Below are 15445 nucleotides of genomic sequence, written 5' to 3'. Positions count from 1 at the left end.
AGATTATGGCTCGGGCGCACTCGAAACGTCAGGCCCTCTCAGCATTCCTGTCTAGCGATATTTTGTGTGGATGTAATGCTGTGCGTCTGAGGTCCGGGCTGGCCATTGTCCAAAGACCGCTTCCAGTTATACGAAACGAGCCATATTCAATTGACAGAGGGGGGTTCGGCAAAGTCGGCAGGGGTTGGTTGGTTCGTTCTCTGGTTGCTCTTGTCGTCAATGCCTGGAATTGGAAACAAGGAGTCACTGCAAAGTCGCTGCGGGACAGTGGGACAGTGGGAAACTGCAGTGCAGGGATCGGCCTATGACGGCATGCTATTTTTTACTGCTTGGTAGGGCAGTTAGTGGGTCCCGCTGCGTCCGGCCGGGTTGACCCGATCTCAACGGCCCCCGGGTGATCGCGGCAGCCAACTATGGACGGATTGAGCAGTCCGGCTTACTTGAGGGACGGAAATATTTGGGAACAGATGGGAGTCATCGTCCTTGTGATCTGATGCGTTGTTTATGTCCCGGGATATTTTCTCAATTTTTGTTTGACCCTTTTCACTTCTACAGCGTTCATGTGCCTGTGTATTACATGTACTGTAAATACAGATACATCTACATCAACTCCCCCTCCTCTGCTCCCCAACAATAGACTCCAGCCTCCCCGCCAACGCGCGATGCCGCTTCACGACCTCCACCCACTCCTCTTCCGCCTCGGGCCCGACATCCAGCGTCGCGAGGAACAGCCCAAAATCCCCTCCCAACCGGCCCAGACTCCCCGCGCAGTACAGCACCTGTGTCAGCAAGCTGTCCCGTGCTGCCTGGTCCCTAACCGTAGGCAGATACAGCCGTAGCGTCTCGAGGAGCATGTCAACTAGGTACAGTGGGAATGTAGCTAGTGCCGAGGGCATGGGTTCCAGTGGGTCGTCGTTGGCCTCGCTTTTGTTTGTGTTTGTGTTTGTGTTTGTTGTCGTCGTAGTGGTGGGTGTCGCAGGCCCATCCGTGGTGGTTACGGCCGTCGCAGCAGCCGGGAAGATGCTGCGGAACATGGACACGATGGCGAAGCTCTGCTCGCGAAAGATCTCCAGGTACCGTTTGAGGTACCTCTCTGTCTGCTGTCCGCCGGACCAGGCGTTCCCGCTGCCTAGAGCACGCTGTCGTGCCTTTTCCTGGTCCGCTAGCTCGCGTAGTGGTTCGAGCGCCTCAAGTGTTGTGAGAAGCGTCGCGAGGCGGCAGACTAGAAATAGCGCGCCTAGAATACGCTCTTGAGACTCTCGGGTTTTGGCAGGGTTGGCTGTTGTTTGCGCCGTGCCCGATGCCGCGGTCGATGTTTGCTGTTGTTGCTGTTGTAATAATTGTTGCTGCTGCTCAAGATCCGGAAGCACCCGCCGTAGCCACCCAATCGTCCGGAGCGAAGCAGCCAGCTTCAACCCCGGCGCCTTGAGCGAGAGAATAAGATTAGCCGCCATCGTGCGCATCGTCTCGTCCGCCTGTGTCGAGATGGACTCCACAAGCGGCGACTTGGGGTAGATCGAGTGCAGCCGGCGGATGTGCCCGTTCAAGTCCAGCGCCGACGAGTAATTGACCGGCGCCGTCGAGATGGTCGACGACAGCAGCGTCGGCAGCTCCAGCATGTCCACCAGCCGCTCGACGTTGCGCGACAGCAGCAGCGCCTGCTTGCGGCGGGCGAGTACCTCGCTTTCGCTGCTTTTGTTGTATGTCGTTGAGAAGCGCACCGCTTCGCTGTCTAGCTTGGGGATGGCGTGGCGCAGGTCGGCCGTGCTGGCTGCCAGCGCTGGTAGGGTGGTGCGTAGCGTGGCATGGTGGGAGGCGGACTCGATGATTTGCTTGTGAGATTTCTTGGAGAGGCTTTGCAGGGAGAGGAGCAGGCCGTGCGACGACTGCGCGAGGGTTTGGGGTTCGGAGGACTCGAGTGATGACAGGGGTTGGGAAGATAGTGTGGTGAGGTATTCTAGGGCGGCTGTGTCGGGTGCGGGTCGTGATGGTGAGGATGAGGAGCCTGGCGGCGATAAGAGGTCGTAGAGGATATCGGCCATGGTGGCCGTCAAGAGTCTGTCACTTGACGAAGCCGAGTCACGGGGTTGAGAACAATGGCTAAACGATCGGTGTGGTGCAGAAGTCGATATGTATGCTTCTGACCCTGGGATCTACCAGGTTGGGCTGGGATGGATCGTGAATTGTGTTGTTCGGAGATCCAAGATTTATATGTTTTTGGATTGAGTTTCGCTAGAGCTGTTGCGGAAGCTGGTCTCACTCGCCGGTCTCACTGGCTGGTCTGTGATACCTCCTAAATGCATATTCATTTGAATGACTTCTAGGGCCATGAGCATGGGAGAATTCATGAGCTGAGATTCGTGGGCTGTTGAATCACTCATTCACTTTCTGCACTTTCTTGATCACTCATTTTTCGTATACTTTAGGGTCTTGTATTAGACTTTTATGATGGATTCTCTTCAGGTGTCTTCAGCAGAGAACGGAAGTGTCCGGGGTATTGCATTAAAGACGGCTTACGTCATCCACGACACACATCGTAACCGCCAGGCCCAGCGCGTATAAACCCTTTTAGTCAACGGCCTCAACGTACAACTTTTTAGCCCCCACGCTCGGGTAATTATTGGAGAGAAGCATGGAGGACGGGACACCACACCACTCAAGTAGTGTTCTCCGTACCAAGGCTTAGTTTTGGTTTTCTGGATCCGTGAAAATGTCAACTGATCAGTCAAGGACGGCTGGAGCCTTGTCATGGGGTTTGAGACGGCAAGCGCTGGGCCATCCCGAGCCTTTGATCGGGCTGCCTCGAGGGGTCGGACGTGTGTACCTTGGAGCTTGACTTTTGCTTAATGCGAACCCCGAAGCAAGTGCTTCCATACTCTTCCTTTTCTTTAGCAACACACATACCCCGGCCCTAGGAACTCGTGCTCATTCTCATCTAGCAGCACACCATCAACACAGCACGTATCTACTCTCATTTCTACATCCAGTCTCACTCTAGCTTTCCGTTGAAGTGCTCAGGAGGAAATGTCTGATTTACAAGATCAACAGCAATATGACCAACCACAGTCCTCTTCCTGGAGTCAACAGCAACATCAAAGGCCACCGCACCGCCGCGATCGACCCGACAGTCCCGAACCAAGACTTCCAGACAAGATCGCCATCATCAACGACCAATACTTTGACCTACAGGGCAACAACGATGGCGATAACGATGACGACCGCCCCCCCAACCACGTCAACCTCGTGTTCGACCCATCCCAACAGCAACAGGCCCGGGACATAAATGTGAACATGGGGTGGGACATCGAGCCGAGCTGGGAGGACGCCGACCTCAAAGAGTTCAGCCGGCTGGCGCGGTATGGATTAGTGGTGCAGGCGAAGCGGCATTTTGCTTTGTCCACACTGCAGCATGTGCGGCTGCATCCGTATATTCAGGTGCAGTATGTTGAGATGTTGCTGGATGCGGGCGAGTACCGCGCGTTTCGGGAGTTGGAGTTCTTTTCTTCGTCGCCGTCTGTGCCGCAGGTAGAAGGGGCTACGGGTACGGATGTGGAGGAGAGACGGAGGACGGGGAAGTTGGTGGTGAATTATGCGTTGCTGGATCTGCTGTCACAGCGGTCTTTTGCGCCTGATGATATCGTAATAGCACGGGGGACGCTTACTCGGACGCTAGAGGTCCTACGCGACGAACCGTTCATGGGTTCAACGGAGGTAAGTTATATCTCTTCCTTTCCAGCTCTCCCGCCTTCTTGGTTTGTTTTATTTGTTTCTTTTCTTACCTATTCTTTTACTTCTTCCTCTTCTTTCACTTCTAATGGCACCTTCCAGCTTCAACTCCTCGCGTTCGGTGCGCGTCATAGTGGCCCGTTCAAGGCCCTTCTAAACCAAGCTATTTACGCAGGAAAATCAAGACCCAAATTTGGGTTTGACTGGACGAAGATATACGACAGTATGCTTGACATGGGCTACATCTGGGACTTTCGGGACCTTTTCCTCGTCCTCGCTTCGTGGCACGGGTTGCCAGACTCATTATCCCTGTTCTATGCCATGGATGATACGTCAACAGCCCTAGAAATCATGGTCGAGGACTGGAGTGCTCCCCAGCTCGATGAGGCAACGGCCCTGGGACTCTTGGACCTATTCTCGTCGCTGATCCTCATGGACCACCACCCCGAGTCCAAAGATCAGAATATGCTCCTGGCGCGACACGCCGTGGCGATGGTCAAGATTATACGAAAAAGGGGCAACATAGAGCTCGTCACGACGCGGCCCTATCTAAAATGGCTGCTGGCCCGGACCGCCTGCGATCTGGCGCCGAGGCTCCCAAGCCGGGATGGCTTGAAAGAGTATGGGATTGCCCTGTTGCCGCCGGGCGATGGGGTCAGGCTGCCCGTGTTTGTGCCCAACCGCCATCTGAGGAAACCCGCGTGGGACATGTTCAGGACTCCATCGAAGCCCCATCAGTTCCGGATCTCAGAACTGGTCGAGCTGGTGGCCTCCACGACGGGCGACCACAGCACACTGGCCGAGGGCTTCAAGCTGGCCATCTCCCGGTCGGAAGACCCCAAACCCTAAATGGAAAAGCTTGGACGGTTGCAATTTGAGGTTCAAGGCGACAAAGAAGGGTACCTAGTAACCTGTCTGTCCAAGTACCTCGTGGCCCACGACCGACGCGACAAAGCCGACCTGTTGAAGGAGTTGGAAAGGCCCCACGAATCCGACTAGAACAAACTTTACTTTGACGATTGCGAGTGTGTGTCCATGAAATGGGCGTGGAGCGTTCTCCGTGCTGTCCTCGAGGCCGAAACGGCCGAGAATACCGGTACACAAGCAGGACAAGGAGGACCCGCCGCAACGCTTTGCTCACGAGGATTATCTCTCGACGGATCCAACCTCGAAATGGCGCTCGTAGAATTTTCCCGCGATGAGCTCGGAGCCCACGTATCACCTCTGGACAAGGAATCTTTAGAGGACGAGCCCTATGTCTAAAAGAATCACCCAATACTTGAGGCTCATGCTAGCGAATTCCTCCGCATCCGCCCACAGCCACCAACAGCCAAGTCTAAACGGGCCGCCTCGTAGACATGGGGGAATACACCCGCTCAACACTACAGTGAACCCCTGAATAGAAACAACCTGAGAGACACCGACTACGGTGACAACGAAACCGGGCTTGACGTTGACATGATCTATGCCTTCCTAAACACCTACTCGGGCACACGGTCTGAGTATAATCTTGAGGGGTTGGCCCTGTATGACCCTATCATGGAATACGTAGAACAGCCTGTGTCGAACACGCCGGTGGAAGATTTAAGGGGAAAAGATTCAAGGGAAGAAGATTCAGGGGAGGAAGATTCAGAGGAGGAAGATTCAGGGGAAGAAGATTCAGGGGAGGAAGATGAGGATATGGAAGATGAGGATATGGAAGATGAGGATGTGGAAGGTGAGGATGCGGAAGGAGGCTCCTGTTGATGGAGAGGGGTTATTGGCGAGGCGGAGGCTAGCTACACTAGCATGGGCGGCTGTTTTGTTTTGTTATATAAATCTCGCTGTGGCCAAAAAAAGCGGCAAACGAAAATAGATAGCTTGAGTCCAATCCGTCAACATTCGATCAAATCTAAGTAGATGTAAACAATTATTACTAGGATAACGGACGAGAGGTTTGATGTATAATTGTAATACTCCTATTCAAATCTTATTTTAAACTCCCGACGGCTTGATTTATTCTTTTCTATCTTTTACTTTTTTGAGTTATTCTTCTCTGTCTTCTTTCACCTTTTGATTTAGTCTTTTTTGTCTTTTCGCTTCTATAGGAAAGTAGGGCATCCAGGGGCTTGGTCTGCCACTTTTTTTCGGCCTCAGTGAGGTGAGTTTCGTGGGTGGTAATTTTAGGTGTACGTGCCATTATGTAGGTTGAACAGCTACGGCCTATGTCATCCAAGGCCGGAACCATGATGCTTGGCATCCAACAAACTAACTCGTTGTTTGGTCCTTCCCTTCCACTTTCCCATTTCAACCTCGTTTTAATAAAGGAAGACTCAGCCGTACTGTACACCCCGCAGGCCCCCAACTCAGATGATGCAGTTGGGACTCACTCACGTGACGGGTGTGTGCAAACAAAGCCTCGCCTTCAAATTGGACCCTTGCTTTCTGGCTTTCTGCTGCTTGGGAGGCATCCCCGACCTCTCCGCTCTCTGAAAACGTAACTAACCCACCCGCCCACTGTCCATTCACCAAACGGCCGACCACTCACAAGCGAAACGCGAGCAAATCTATCACTCTTCTCGTCACACACACACACACATCCGTCGCCATGCCCTCGGACGAGTACAAGGCGCTCGTAGCGAGGCAGGCCTATCTCGAGGCACGGCTTAGTCTCATCACCAATGTCTACCGGACGACGGTGACCGTTGTCCAGGAGGTGAAGACCTTGTGGCTCGAGCTTCGAGATGACGTTAGGCCGCGAATTAAAGCGCTTAAAAAGGCCGAAGGCTTAGGGAAAAGATCCCGCCCGGTGCCGATAGACGACCAGGGTAAGGCCCCCATTAGAAACCACGGCAGACGGGATTTAGCTAATCTATAAACAGATACAAAGAGTAGTGGCGACACATCCACACAGGAGCTGGCTGATCTGCCAACTGGAGCAGGTACAGGTGGTACAACGAGCAGTGTCGAGGCGTCGCAGTGATAAGGCGTTCAAACTAGACCTGTACCTGGGATCCTGGGGCTACGTAGAGCATCGGGATGAAGTGTTTCTCCGCTGGCGGCCTCACGGCCAAAGAACGCGGCGGTTGTAGGAGGATAAATCATGGTATTGGACGGGCGGAGTTGAAACATGGTTTGTCAGGTTCGGCGTTTTTGTTTTTCTCGGTTATTAGGTTGCATGCTGGTGGAGTGGTAGAAAACTACAACATCATGGGCAAAGGTTTTGATTTTGTTTTGCGACTTTCGTGGATGGTAATTTTCGTTGGGTTGCTTCGTTGCCAGATCATGGGATGCGGTGACGATTTTGATGATAATGATGGGAAGCCCGTTCTAATGAGACCTCAAACGGGTGAGGAACATGAACATCTTAAACATTGAAACTGGACGGCCACAGGGAGTTGGAGTTATTGGTGTTGGACCAGTCTTATGAGAAAAGGGAAGTCAAGATGTCGTGAAGTAGCAACGAGAAGCCTTCACTTATACGAGTCCCCACCAAAGCATCCGGGACCACTTAATTATTACATCGACGTTACATTCTACCCCGTGTGTAGTACGGATATGTCCTATCAACTCCCATCGTTCTCATCTTCTAAGCCCATATCATCAGCCGACAAGATACGGACAGACATGATCCTTCCCAATAAACGCAGCTAAAAAAGATGGTAAATAGCAGAAATCCGAATCCTTTTAGACTAAGACTATTGCTACCACACGGTGAAACGGCTCTTGCCCACACTTTTTACGGAGTGGGAGTCAAAATGACGATTCATCAGCCGGCCAAATACTTATCACCCCGAAAGACCTTCAATGTTCAATGCAAAATGGTACCAATAAATCATCGTCATACTCAGTACATTAGTACAGTAAAGTACACCCCCTTAGGCCCGTTCTTTCGGGACGCCTCCAGTGGTCAGTCGTGTTGTCAGCCAGCCAGGTGATTATTACCATCCATATCACATTCCCATTTCAACCTCATCTTCTATTCGCCTGACAACGCCACTGGAGGACCTTTCTGCAGTTCTCTCCCCTAGACGCACACACACAAATCTATCAAGCTTACAATCCATCTTCTTCTCATCCGCCCCCTGTATCCGTCAAATATCAAACCCCTCCAGAAAACCCTCACTGAATAGTCCCCTCCCTCAACTCCTCACTATCCGGCACCACGTCCTCCACAATCGACTTCGACCTCCGCGGCCGCGCCGTAATTCCCTCCACCGCCGTCGCCCTAGCCGCCTTCTCCTTCGCAGCAGACACAACCGCCGCAGCAACAGGCTCCTCCTTCTTCCCATCCTTAGCCGGCTCAAACCTCTTGCGCATCGCAGCAATCATCTTGTGGAACCAATGCCAGTTGAGCGCGTTCAGCGTCAGATTACTGACCAGATACACGAGCGTCAACCAAATCGGCACCTGCAGCGCCGCAGGTCCCTCAGCAGCATGCAGCGTCGCCGGGTCCCGGGCGAAAAAGAGCGGGTTGGTATCCGGGTTCGAGGCAGTCAGCGGGTCGGCAAAGGCAGAAGTGAGGTATGCTGGGGAGGGCGGGGGGCTGAAGATGGAGTGGTACATGTCGGTGTAGACGACGGCGGATTGGTAGGTGCCCCAGACGAGACGGCAGAGGAAGAAGGTGGAGAGGAGGAGGATGCCGTTGATGAGTTGCGGGGTGGAGCCGGTCATGTTGAGTTTGTCGAAGAACCAGTGGAAGTTGAGGAAGGGGGTGGAGAGCTCGTAGAGGATGAAGACGGGGGAGTAGTAGTTGAGGTAAGGGCGCTGTGTAACATGGAGGGTTAGTGAGATATTCGACCAGAGTAAGAGGGCGGGAGTAAGTAGAGACGTACGAAACCAAAGGTATACACCGCCAAGGCACTGAGGGCGTGAGCAAGCAGCCCAAACCCAAAGATATCCAAATTCAACAGCGTAATCCCCAAATCCCACACAAAATACCCCACCGCCAGCGCCTGCACCAACCCACACGCTCCTGTATACCCCCACACCCGCTGCTCAAAATCCATCACATTCCGCTCCTCATCCGCAAACATGACGTACAGCGCCAGGGCGTTGATGATGAGGCTCTGGACGAGCGAGACCACATGGGTGTCCCAGTTGGCCTTCTTGGCGCGGTTGTGTCGCGGGTAGTGCTGTGGGAACAGCCAGGACGAGAGCACGGGGGAGACGACGACCTGGATGGCGGTGTAGAAGAGTGCCGCGCCGACGACTTCGTGGATGTGCAGTGGGAGCGTCTGCATGTTGAAGTACTCGGATAGGGGCTCGACTGCCCGGCTTAACGCCGGAATCGGCGGGATCGGGAAGGGGTCGCGCATGGTTTGGATTGTGGTTGTCGTCGATGGTGGTTGTGGAGATCGGACGGACGAAGTTGGGAAATCGGCGAAGAAAGGAAGTGGAAAGGGAGTATGTCCCTTTTGTTCAGAGGGCGGATAACAAAGGCCCCGGCGTGGGCAGGCAGGCAGTCTAGTCCGTAAGCTGCAGGCGGTCACGAGGGGGACGGGAGTCCCGGGCAGGCAATATATATAATAAGTTAAGGCAGAGACCACTGCAGAAGAAAAAGAACAACTAGTTGCGGCGCGTGAGACGTCAGACAGACACAAGAGAACGGGCCGCTGCTGTTGTTTCGCCAGGCAGTTACGGAGCTCCCCGGTCAGGAGATGGATTCCAACCAACTGGAATGAAACGGGAACCGCAGAACAAAGAACCCGATTGATCAATCCAACACAGACAGTCAGCTTGCACCTTATTCGGCAACAGTGCTCGATCTGGGTCACTGCGCCATGTGCGGCCTCGTCATTCGTGCGTTGCTTAAAAGGAAAAGAAGCACGAGAGTCTGGGCAAGCAGTCGCAGCAATGTAGCTGGTGTCGCGTGCTTTTGTTGGGGACCGAGGGCACCTTGAGAAGCGGCTTGACAGTTGACGGGCTGTCAAGGTGGGCCCGCTCTCAAGCTGTCAGCTGCTCGCCAGCGCTTTAGCGCGCAGGGGACTCCAAGAGGTGCGGGGTCAGCCGCCTGGCGTCGCGTGTGTCTGGCCTTTGGAGCGCCTGGATTGGAGCGGGGCGCTTGGGCCATCGTGGTCCTGATCCGCTGACATGGGGCTGCCTGTCACATGCCAGGAGTTGTTCTTCCCCTAGAGTTTCCCAACAGACTTAGAACTCTCCACCAACATACACTAATTAGTTGAACAAAGAACAGGCGAAGAGAGGGGGACGTTGTAAGGATGTTTATATTCGGCAAGGGAACCAGAATGCGATATTATACAGCTAGAACTGTTCTCTAACAACAAGTAGTGAATGAAACACGGCATCGAAATTGACATAAGAAATACGCAGTATATCAACTCAAAAAAATGTAACAATTACCCAAGTAACGACAAACACATGTCATCGACGTCGGGAATGAAGAAACCCCTCCTAACCAGACCTTTCTCTTAATCCAAAAACATCCCTCCCAAACCCCAACACCGGAACACCTTTCAAGACCCAACCCGCTCCCTTCCCTAGTTCTTCCCACCACTTGAAAATGAGCCCCGTGCTTGTCGTATATACTCCGTCGCATAATCGTGCTTCTTCTTTATCTTGTTTTCCGGGTCTTGCGACGACATCGTTCCAGCAACCCCTATGGTTGCTGCACGCCGACGCAACCTGTTGCTACCAAACTCGATCGCACTACCTATGCTCACACTGTCGTCGTCCTTGTACGTGGCCTTCTTGTAGTCGATATCCTCGACGTCGTTATCCTTGTCGTTATCCTTGCCGTCATTTTCTTTGTTCTTGTTGTTATCCTCCCCAGTTTTCCCTTGGTCACCAACCCAGATCAGGGACATCAACTCATTGTTTTCGCTTTTAGTCTCGTCTTTGCCTTTCCCTTTCCCTTCGACCTCAGCCTCGCCTTCTTCCCTAGCCTCTGCTTTCGCCTCCGGTTTCGACTCTGTTTCATCCAACTCCTCTATAGAAATGATATTCAGCCAGGATGGCGTCGAGTTAGGTCGGGGAGAAAAGAGGGCTGTCGCCCCATCATCGATTTCTTTATGTTGGTTTTGTCCCTCATCGATTTGTTCATGCTGATGTGGGCCATCGTTGATCTGTTCATGTTGTTGTTGATCATCCCAGTTTTTGCCGTCGCCATCGGGACGGCGGTGCCTATCTTTCTCCCTCTCGTGATCCTTTTCCCTGTACTTCGAGTGCCTGTCGTCGTCGTCGCCACTACGGTCACGCTTTTCGTTATACCCAACCGCTTCCCATATCTCACGCTCCATCTCTTTCTTTCGGCGTTCTATATTAAATCGTATTAGCTTAGCCATATACGTCCCCGTATACCGGTCCCATTACGAGAACATACCTCTCAACGTCACCGTCGCATCTATGTAGGCCTGGATCTCCTGCTTGCTGAGTACACGCAGAACAACGATAAAGTCATCGCGGACCTTGAAACGCTCCTTGCCAATTTTTAACACGTCCGGGTGCACGAGCTTACAGCTGATCTTAGTCCACCGTGCGCCGAGTGGTACGTCGTTCTTGCTCTTGTCGTCGCTGGCATCCTCGGCTCGGACTTGATACTCAGCAGTCGACGGTTCGCCCATCAATGTTTCTCCTTGTGCCGGGGTCGTTAAGTCGTTGGCGCCCAGATCGGGTGCAGGTTCCGGTTCTTCGATGCCGGGTTCAGCTTCTACCTGCTTGAGCTTGGAGTCTAGCGGAGACTCTGATTCATGGTCATCCGTTACTGTAGCCCTTAGGTCCAGTTTCTCGGCCGTCTTCTGTGGCTCCTTCTCACCACCCTCGCCAGATCCGCTTGCCACGGCCGGTGGTACCTGTACAGCAGGATCCGGGATCGGGGACACAACGGGAGGCACTCCCTTTTGCTCGGCGGGAATCGGGTTGTCCTTCCCCTGTCTCTTCCTGGTGGCTTGGAAAACCATATTCCATAGGTCGTCGACACTAATCAGTTCAGGGGCTTGATTCGCGCTTGCTTCGTCTGGCTGAGGCGGCATGGGTGCTTTCGGCATGGACGTTGGCGCGCTATCGGGCCGTGCTCGCGACGCCGGCACACGCTGTGGCGCTGTGGTCGTTGCTGTTTTTGTTTCCGCGGCATCGGTTCCGGGCTGGGTTTGGGCCGGCGTGGGTCCTTTCACCGGTTTAGATGCCGCGCTGTCTTTAGTCCACCCCGACGGCCCTGGATCCTTCTTGCTCGTTGATCGACGGTTAGGGCCAGAAGAAAAAGAGGAAGATTTCCCTTCAACTTTCGCGCGCACTCGCTCTCGCTCGAGTTCCTCCTCTATCTTCCGCTGGACACCCTGCTGCATCTTCACCAGTATCTTCCGATGCATCTCCAACTTCTCATGGGCCGTGAGCTTCCGCTCCCCTTCCTCCTCCCCCACAGTTTCCGATCCCGACAAAGATGGTACGACTTCCCATGAACTCTCGTCGCCGTCATATGCACCGTCGCCCGCTTTGGTTCCCCGCGCGTAATGATATGCGATATCTGGTTTCTTCTGCGTGTTGTTCTTTTTCGAAGCTCGGTCACCAGGAGTGCGCAGGATCCCCTTTGTAGGTTTCGTCGGGTGAGAGGCGGACGACGGCTCAGCAGCTTTCGCTTTGTTCGCGGAGGATTGCTCATGAGAGGGGTCGACGGGGCGCCTTTCATCAGGCTCGGGATACTTCTTATCAGGGTTGGGATACTCGCTTTCTCCCAGCGTATCGACCAATTCCTCGGCCGTCGTTAACCATGTTTCCTGACTGACATTGGCACCATCGCGCTCGCTCTCCCGGAGAAATTTCAGGAAGGAGATCAAAAAGTCGCGGTGGTGAGCGTCGTTCCGGGCCTGTTGATCCTCTCTAGACGGTGACCTGCGACGTTGAGACTCCCGCTGAAGTTTATTGCTAGCCTTCGGAATGGTGGCGTAGACCCTGTCGCCTTTCCGGACCGTCTCTACTCTCCTGGGCTCCTCCCTCTGGTGTTGTCGGGTCGATGGCGGGTTATTGTCGAACCGCACCTTCGTGCGCGTCTGCGGCACATACTCAGGTGGTCCACCATTGTTCCAGTCGTCGTTAGAGAATGGATAGTCGTTAGGATATGGTCTATATGGAGCCGAGGGTTGTTCTCCGTGCTCGCTTTCCCAATGCTCCAAGGAAACAAGCGAATCATAGTCCTCCCATTCGGCCCCGGAATCATACTCATCTGAATACCCATGCGAATAACCATTCGGATCCCCGTTTAAAAAGTCCGAGCCGTTCGCTGCTGCGTTGGATCCAGCCTGACTCCTTCTCCCGCTTGGGTTGTGGTGGTTTTCTGGACCCTGCTGGGGGCTGCCCCCCATCCAGTCATTTACTTTTGTATACGGATCCCCAGTTTCGGCTTGTGGATCGTTCCCGAGGCCGTCGGGATGGTCCCAAGGGGTCGGGTGCGGTGTGAAAGGGTTGGGAGGGCGGTAACCCTCATAGCGCCAGGGATCCCAACTCCGAGCAGTATGTGTCTCTTCTCTGGGAGGAACTTCAACGTGTTCAGAAAAATTGGGGTTTGGGTTGGGCGCACGGGCTCCTGCATGTTGCTCCTTTGCCCCAGGTTCTTCTTTCTTACTGGGGTTCACTTCTTCGTCCGCATCTACTGGCAGTGGGCTCATGGGCTGGGAAACTGAAGCTTGCAGTTTTTCTCGGGAAAAGTCTGCCAGGTAAGGAGGGAGTTTTGAGCCGTCCAGCGAAAAGCCTTGGGGTAAGAAGGACGAACGTGCCCCGAGAAGGGGGCCGTCGGCTTTGTTTTCTGACTTCAGTAGAGCGCGGAGCATAGCCCAAGCCCATTTCAAGGATGCGTTTTGACAATCCTCGAAGTGAAGGGCGCCTTGGCTGCCGTTCCCGGGCTTCTGGAGTGCTCTCAGCAAGGCGGATTCCTGGATCGGGTCGGCAGCGGCCATGATATATGTAGACAAACAGGTGGCGAGATGCCCTTCCTTATCTCCCTGGATCTCCGCCTGCAGCTTTGTCAGAGTCTGCACCCAAGGCTTAGGATCCCGGGCCCGAAGAATGAGGAGTTTCAGGGTCTGCGTGAGCAAGTTCCCGTCACCCATCTCCTCTGCCGCTTTAGCAGCAATCTCCAAAGTCCACTGCTGCATCGGGGTAGAGTGAACGAGGAACATATCCCATGTGGGGCTCCCAGAACGCCGACGTGGTATATAGATTGGTAAATCGACACCATCGCCATGGTGGATCGTCACTCCGTTCAAGTCCGCGGCACGGACGCCGACCAGGTCTTCAGAGGCAGGCACGGGCTCGCAAATGGTCTTGGCTAACAACCACTGAACGTACGGTCGAGTCCTCATAAGCTCCCGGCCATGCTGTCGTATAGAGTCTACCATTGTGACAGCGTGGCGGCACAGCAACTCGTTGCGGATCTTCATCCCCGGGCTGTGGTCCTGGAGAATCAGGGATGTAAACAGGTCGAGCAGGCCCAGCACGGGGGCTTCATCAAACGCCGGTAAACAACTCCAGTCTTTTATGATGGTGTTCACAGCTTCGGGTAGGTGGGTGGTGCCGAGAAGCATCGTCAGTGTTTCGGGCCAGCTAAAAAGGGTAACAGTTGCCAAAAAGAGGTCCCGGAAGTCCCAGATGCATTTATCGCCCAAGAGGTCGTGGTAGAGTCTCCGCCAGTCGAGCACGGACCTTGCATAATTGATGGCTGGTTCCACGACGCCGCTATGGGTACATCTTTCTAGGTGTGTCAAGACACGCAAACACAAGACCGCAAGCTGAATCTAGTGGGCGGGAATATCTGTTAGTAAATGCGAGAGGGAAAGGGTCCGAATCTAAGCAGGATGAGGGCGATAAAAGAGAAAAGAAGAGATCCTTGCCAGAACATACCTCTGTCGAACCCATAGACAGCTCATGGGCGAGTGCCTTGAATGTATGGCGGACAACTTGCCATGCCCTCTGGAGGTAGTCGCCAGAGTGGCGCTGTGAGAGGAGATCCAATAGCGCATAGTTGGCGACCAGCTTTCCCATGTTGCGGTCGGCTGGGGTACCATCCACCAGCGGGAAATACCAGTCACTCGGGAAAGGGAGGGCCTGGAACCCCTTGTAGTCGCCACATGCCTGGAGCATCTCGGCGTACTGTACTCGGACGTAGGGCAGCGTGCTGACATGCCCGAGAGCAGACCAGAAATGTTTCTTGGCCTGGTTTATAAGCCCCAACCTCTTGAGCCGGCAAAACTCTTCCAGATCGCCCTCCCAGTCAGGTTCGATGTCCAACTGCAGGCGGGCGGACACGTCCTTGTGTGCCTTCGAAGAGGGGTCGTAAACAAAGTCAAAATGTATCGACTCGGGACCAGACTTCGGCCCATTCCCTTCCAAGACCCCTTGCGCGCCTTGGGGCAGCTCATTATCCGGAGAGCGTGTTTTGAACGTGCGTTGTTCAAATTGCCTGGTCCCGGTAGTCAACGACGGTGGCGCCATCGATGGAGGGTACCCGTGAGGAGTTTCAGCTTGTCCAGCTCGTTTTTCAGAGGCGATAGTTTCGGCCCAGCCAGAAGAGTTCAAATGCTGTGATGACGGCGGAATATAAGCCCTATCGCCGTGGCCTTCGAGCATCCTGGGATTTTGGCGACCTGGGTAACTAGAGTTGTGAGGCGGAGGTGGTCGGTGTCGTGATGGAATAAGTGATTGCCCGGACTGCTCACCGGGCCCGCGACCCCATGGATCCATCCATTCCCAAAAGTGTGGCTGTCGTTGGCGCGCCCACGGTGGTCCAGGT

The 15445-nt window shown here is 54.0% G+C and overlaps 4 protein-coding genes across 4 annotated transcripts; 1 reads left to right on the top strand and 3 right to left on the bottom strand.

Moving 5' to 3' along the window:
- Positions 1 to 605: 605 nt before the first annotated feature.
- On the bottom strand, positions 606 to 2042 carry C8A04DRAFT_14971 (Dor1-like family-domain-containing protein; the record flags this gene model as incomplete). Its single annotated transcript, XM_062778311.1, has 1 exon — positions 606 to 2042. The coding sequence occupies one exon, from the start codon at positions 2040 to 2042 to the stop codon at positions 606 to 608; it is 1437 nt and encodes a 478-aa protein (XP_062633763.1).
- A 982-nt stretch (positions 2043 to 3024) lies between these two features.
- Positions 3025 to 4575, top strand: C8A04DRAFT_32061 (uncharacterized protein; the record flags this gene model as incomplete). The annotated part of the gene is made up of 2 exons (XM_062781965.1): positions 3025 to 3711; positions 3829 to 4575. 2 exons carry the CDS (start codon positions 3025 to 3027, stop codon positions 4573 to 4575), a joined length of 1434 nt encoding a protein of 477 aa, XP_062633762.1.
- A 3252-nt stretch (positions 4576 to 7827) lies between these two features.
- On the bottom strand, positions 7828 to 9023 carry C8A04DRAFT_32058 (TLC domain-containing protein; the record flags this gene model as incomplete). The annotated part of the gene is made up of 2 exons (XM_062781964.1): positions 7828 to 8472; positions 8541 to 9023. The coding sequence occupies 2 exons, from the start codon at positions 9021 to 9023 to the stop codon at positions 7828 to 7830; spliced, it is 1128 nt and encodes a 375-aa protein (XP_062633761.1).
- Positions 9024 to 10205: 1182 nt separating this feature from the next.
- On the bottom strand, positions 10206 to 15282 carry C8A04DRAFT_32057 (uncharacterized protein; the record flags this gene model as incomplete). The annotated part of the gene is made up of 3 exons (XM_062781963.1): positions 10206 to 10981; positions 11048 to 14450; positions 14557 to 15282. 3 exons carry the CDS (start codon positions 15280 to 15282, stop codon positions 10206 to 10208), a joined length of 4905 nt encoding a protein of 1634 aa, XP_062633760.1.
- Positions 15283 to 15445: the final 163 nt, after the last annotated feature.

The sequence above is a fragment of the Dichotomopilus funicola genome (assembly GCF_033296635.1).
Source record: "Dichotomopilus funicola strain CBS 141.50 unplaced genomic scaffold C8A04scaffold_79, whole genome shotgun sequence".
Taxonomy (NCBI): Eukaryota; Fungi; Ascomycota; class Sordariomycetes; order Sordariales; family Chaetomiaceae; genus Dichotomopilus; species Dichotomopilus funicola.
This window is presented reverse-complemented; position numbering and strand designations above follow the sequence as displayed.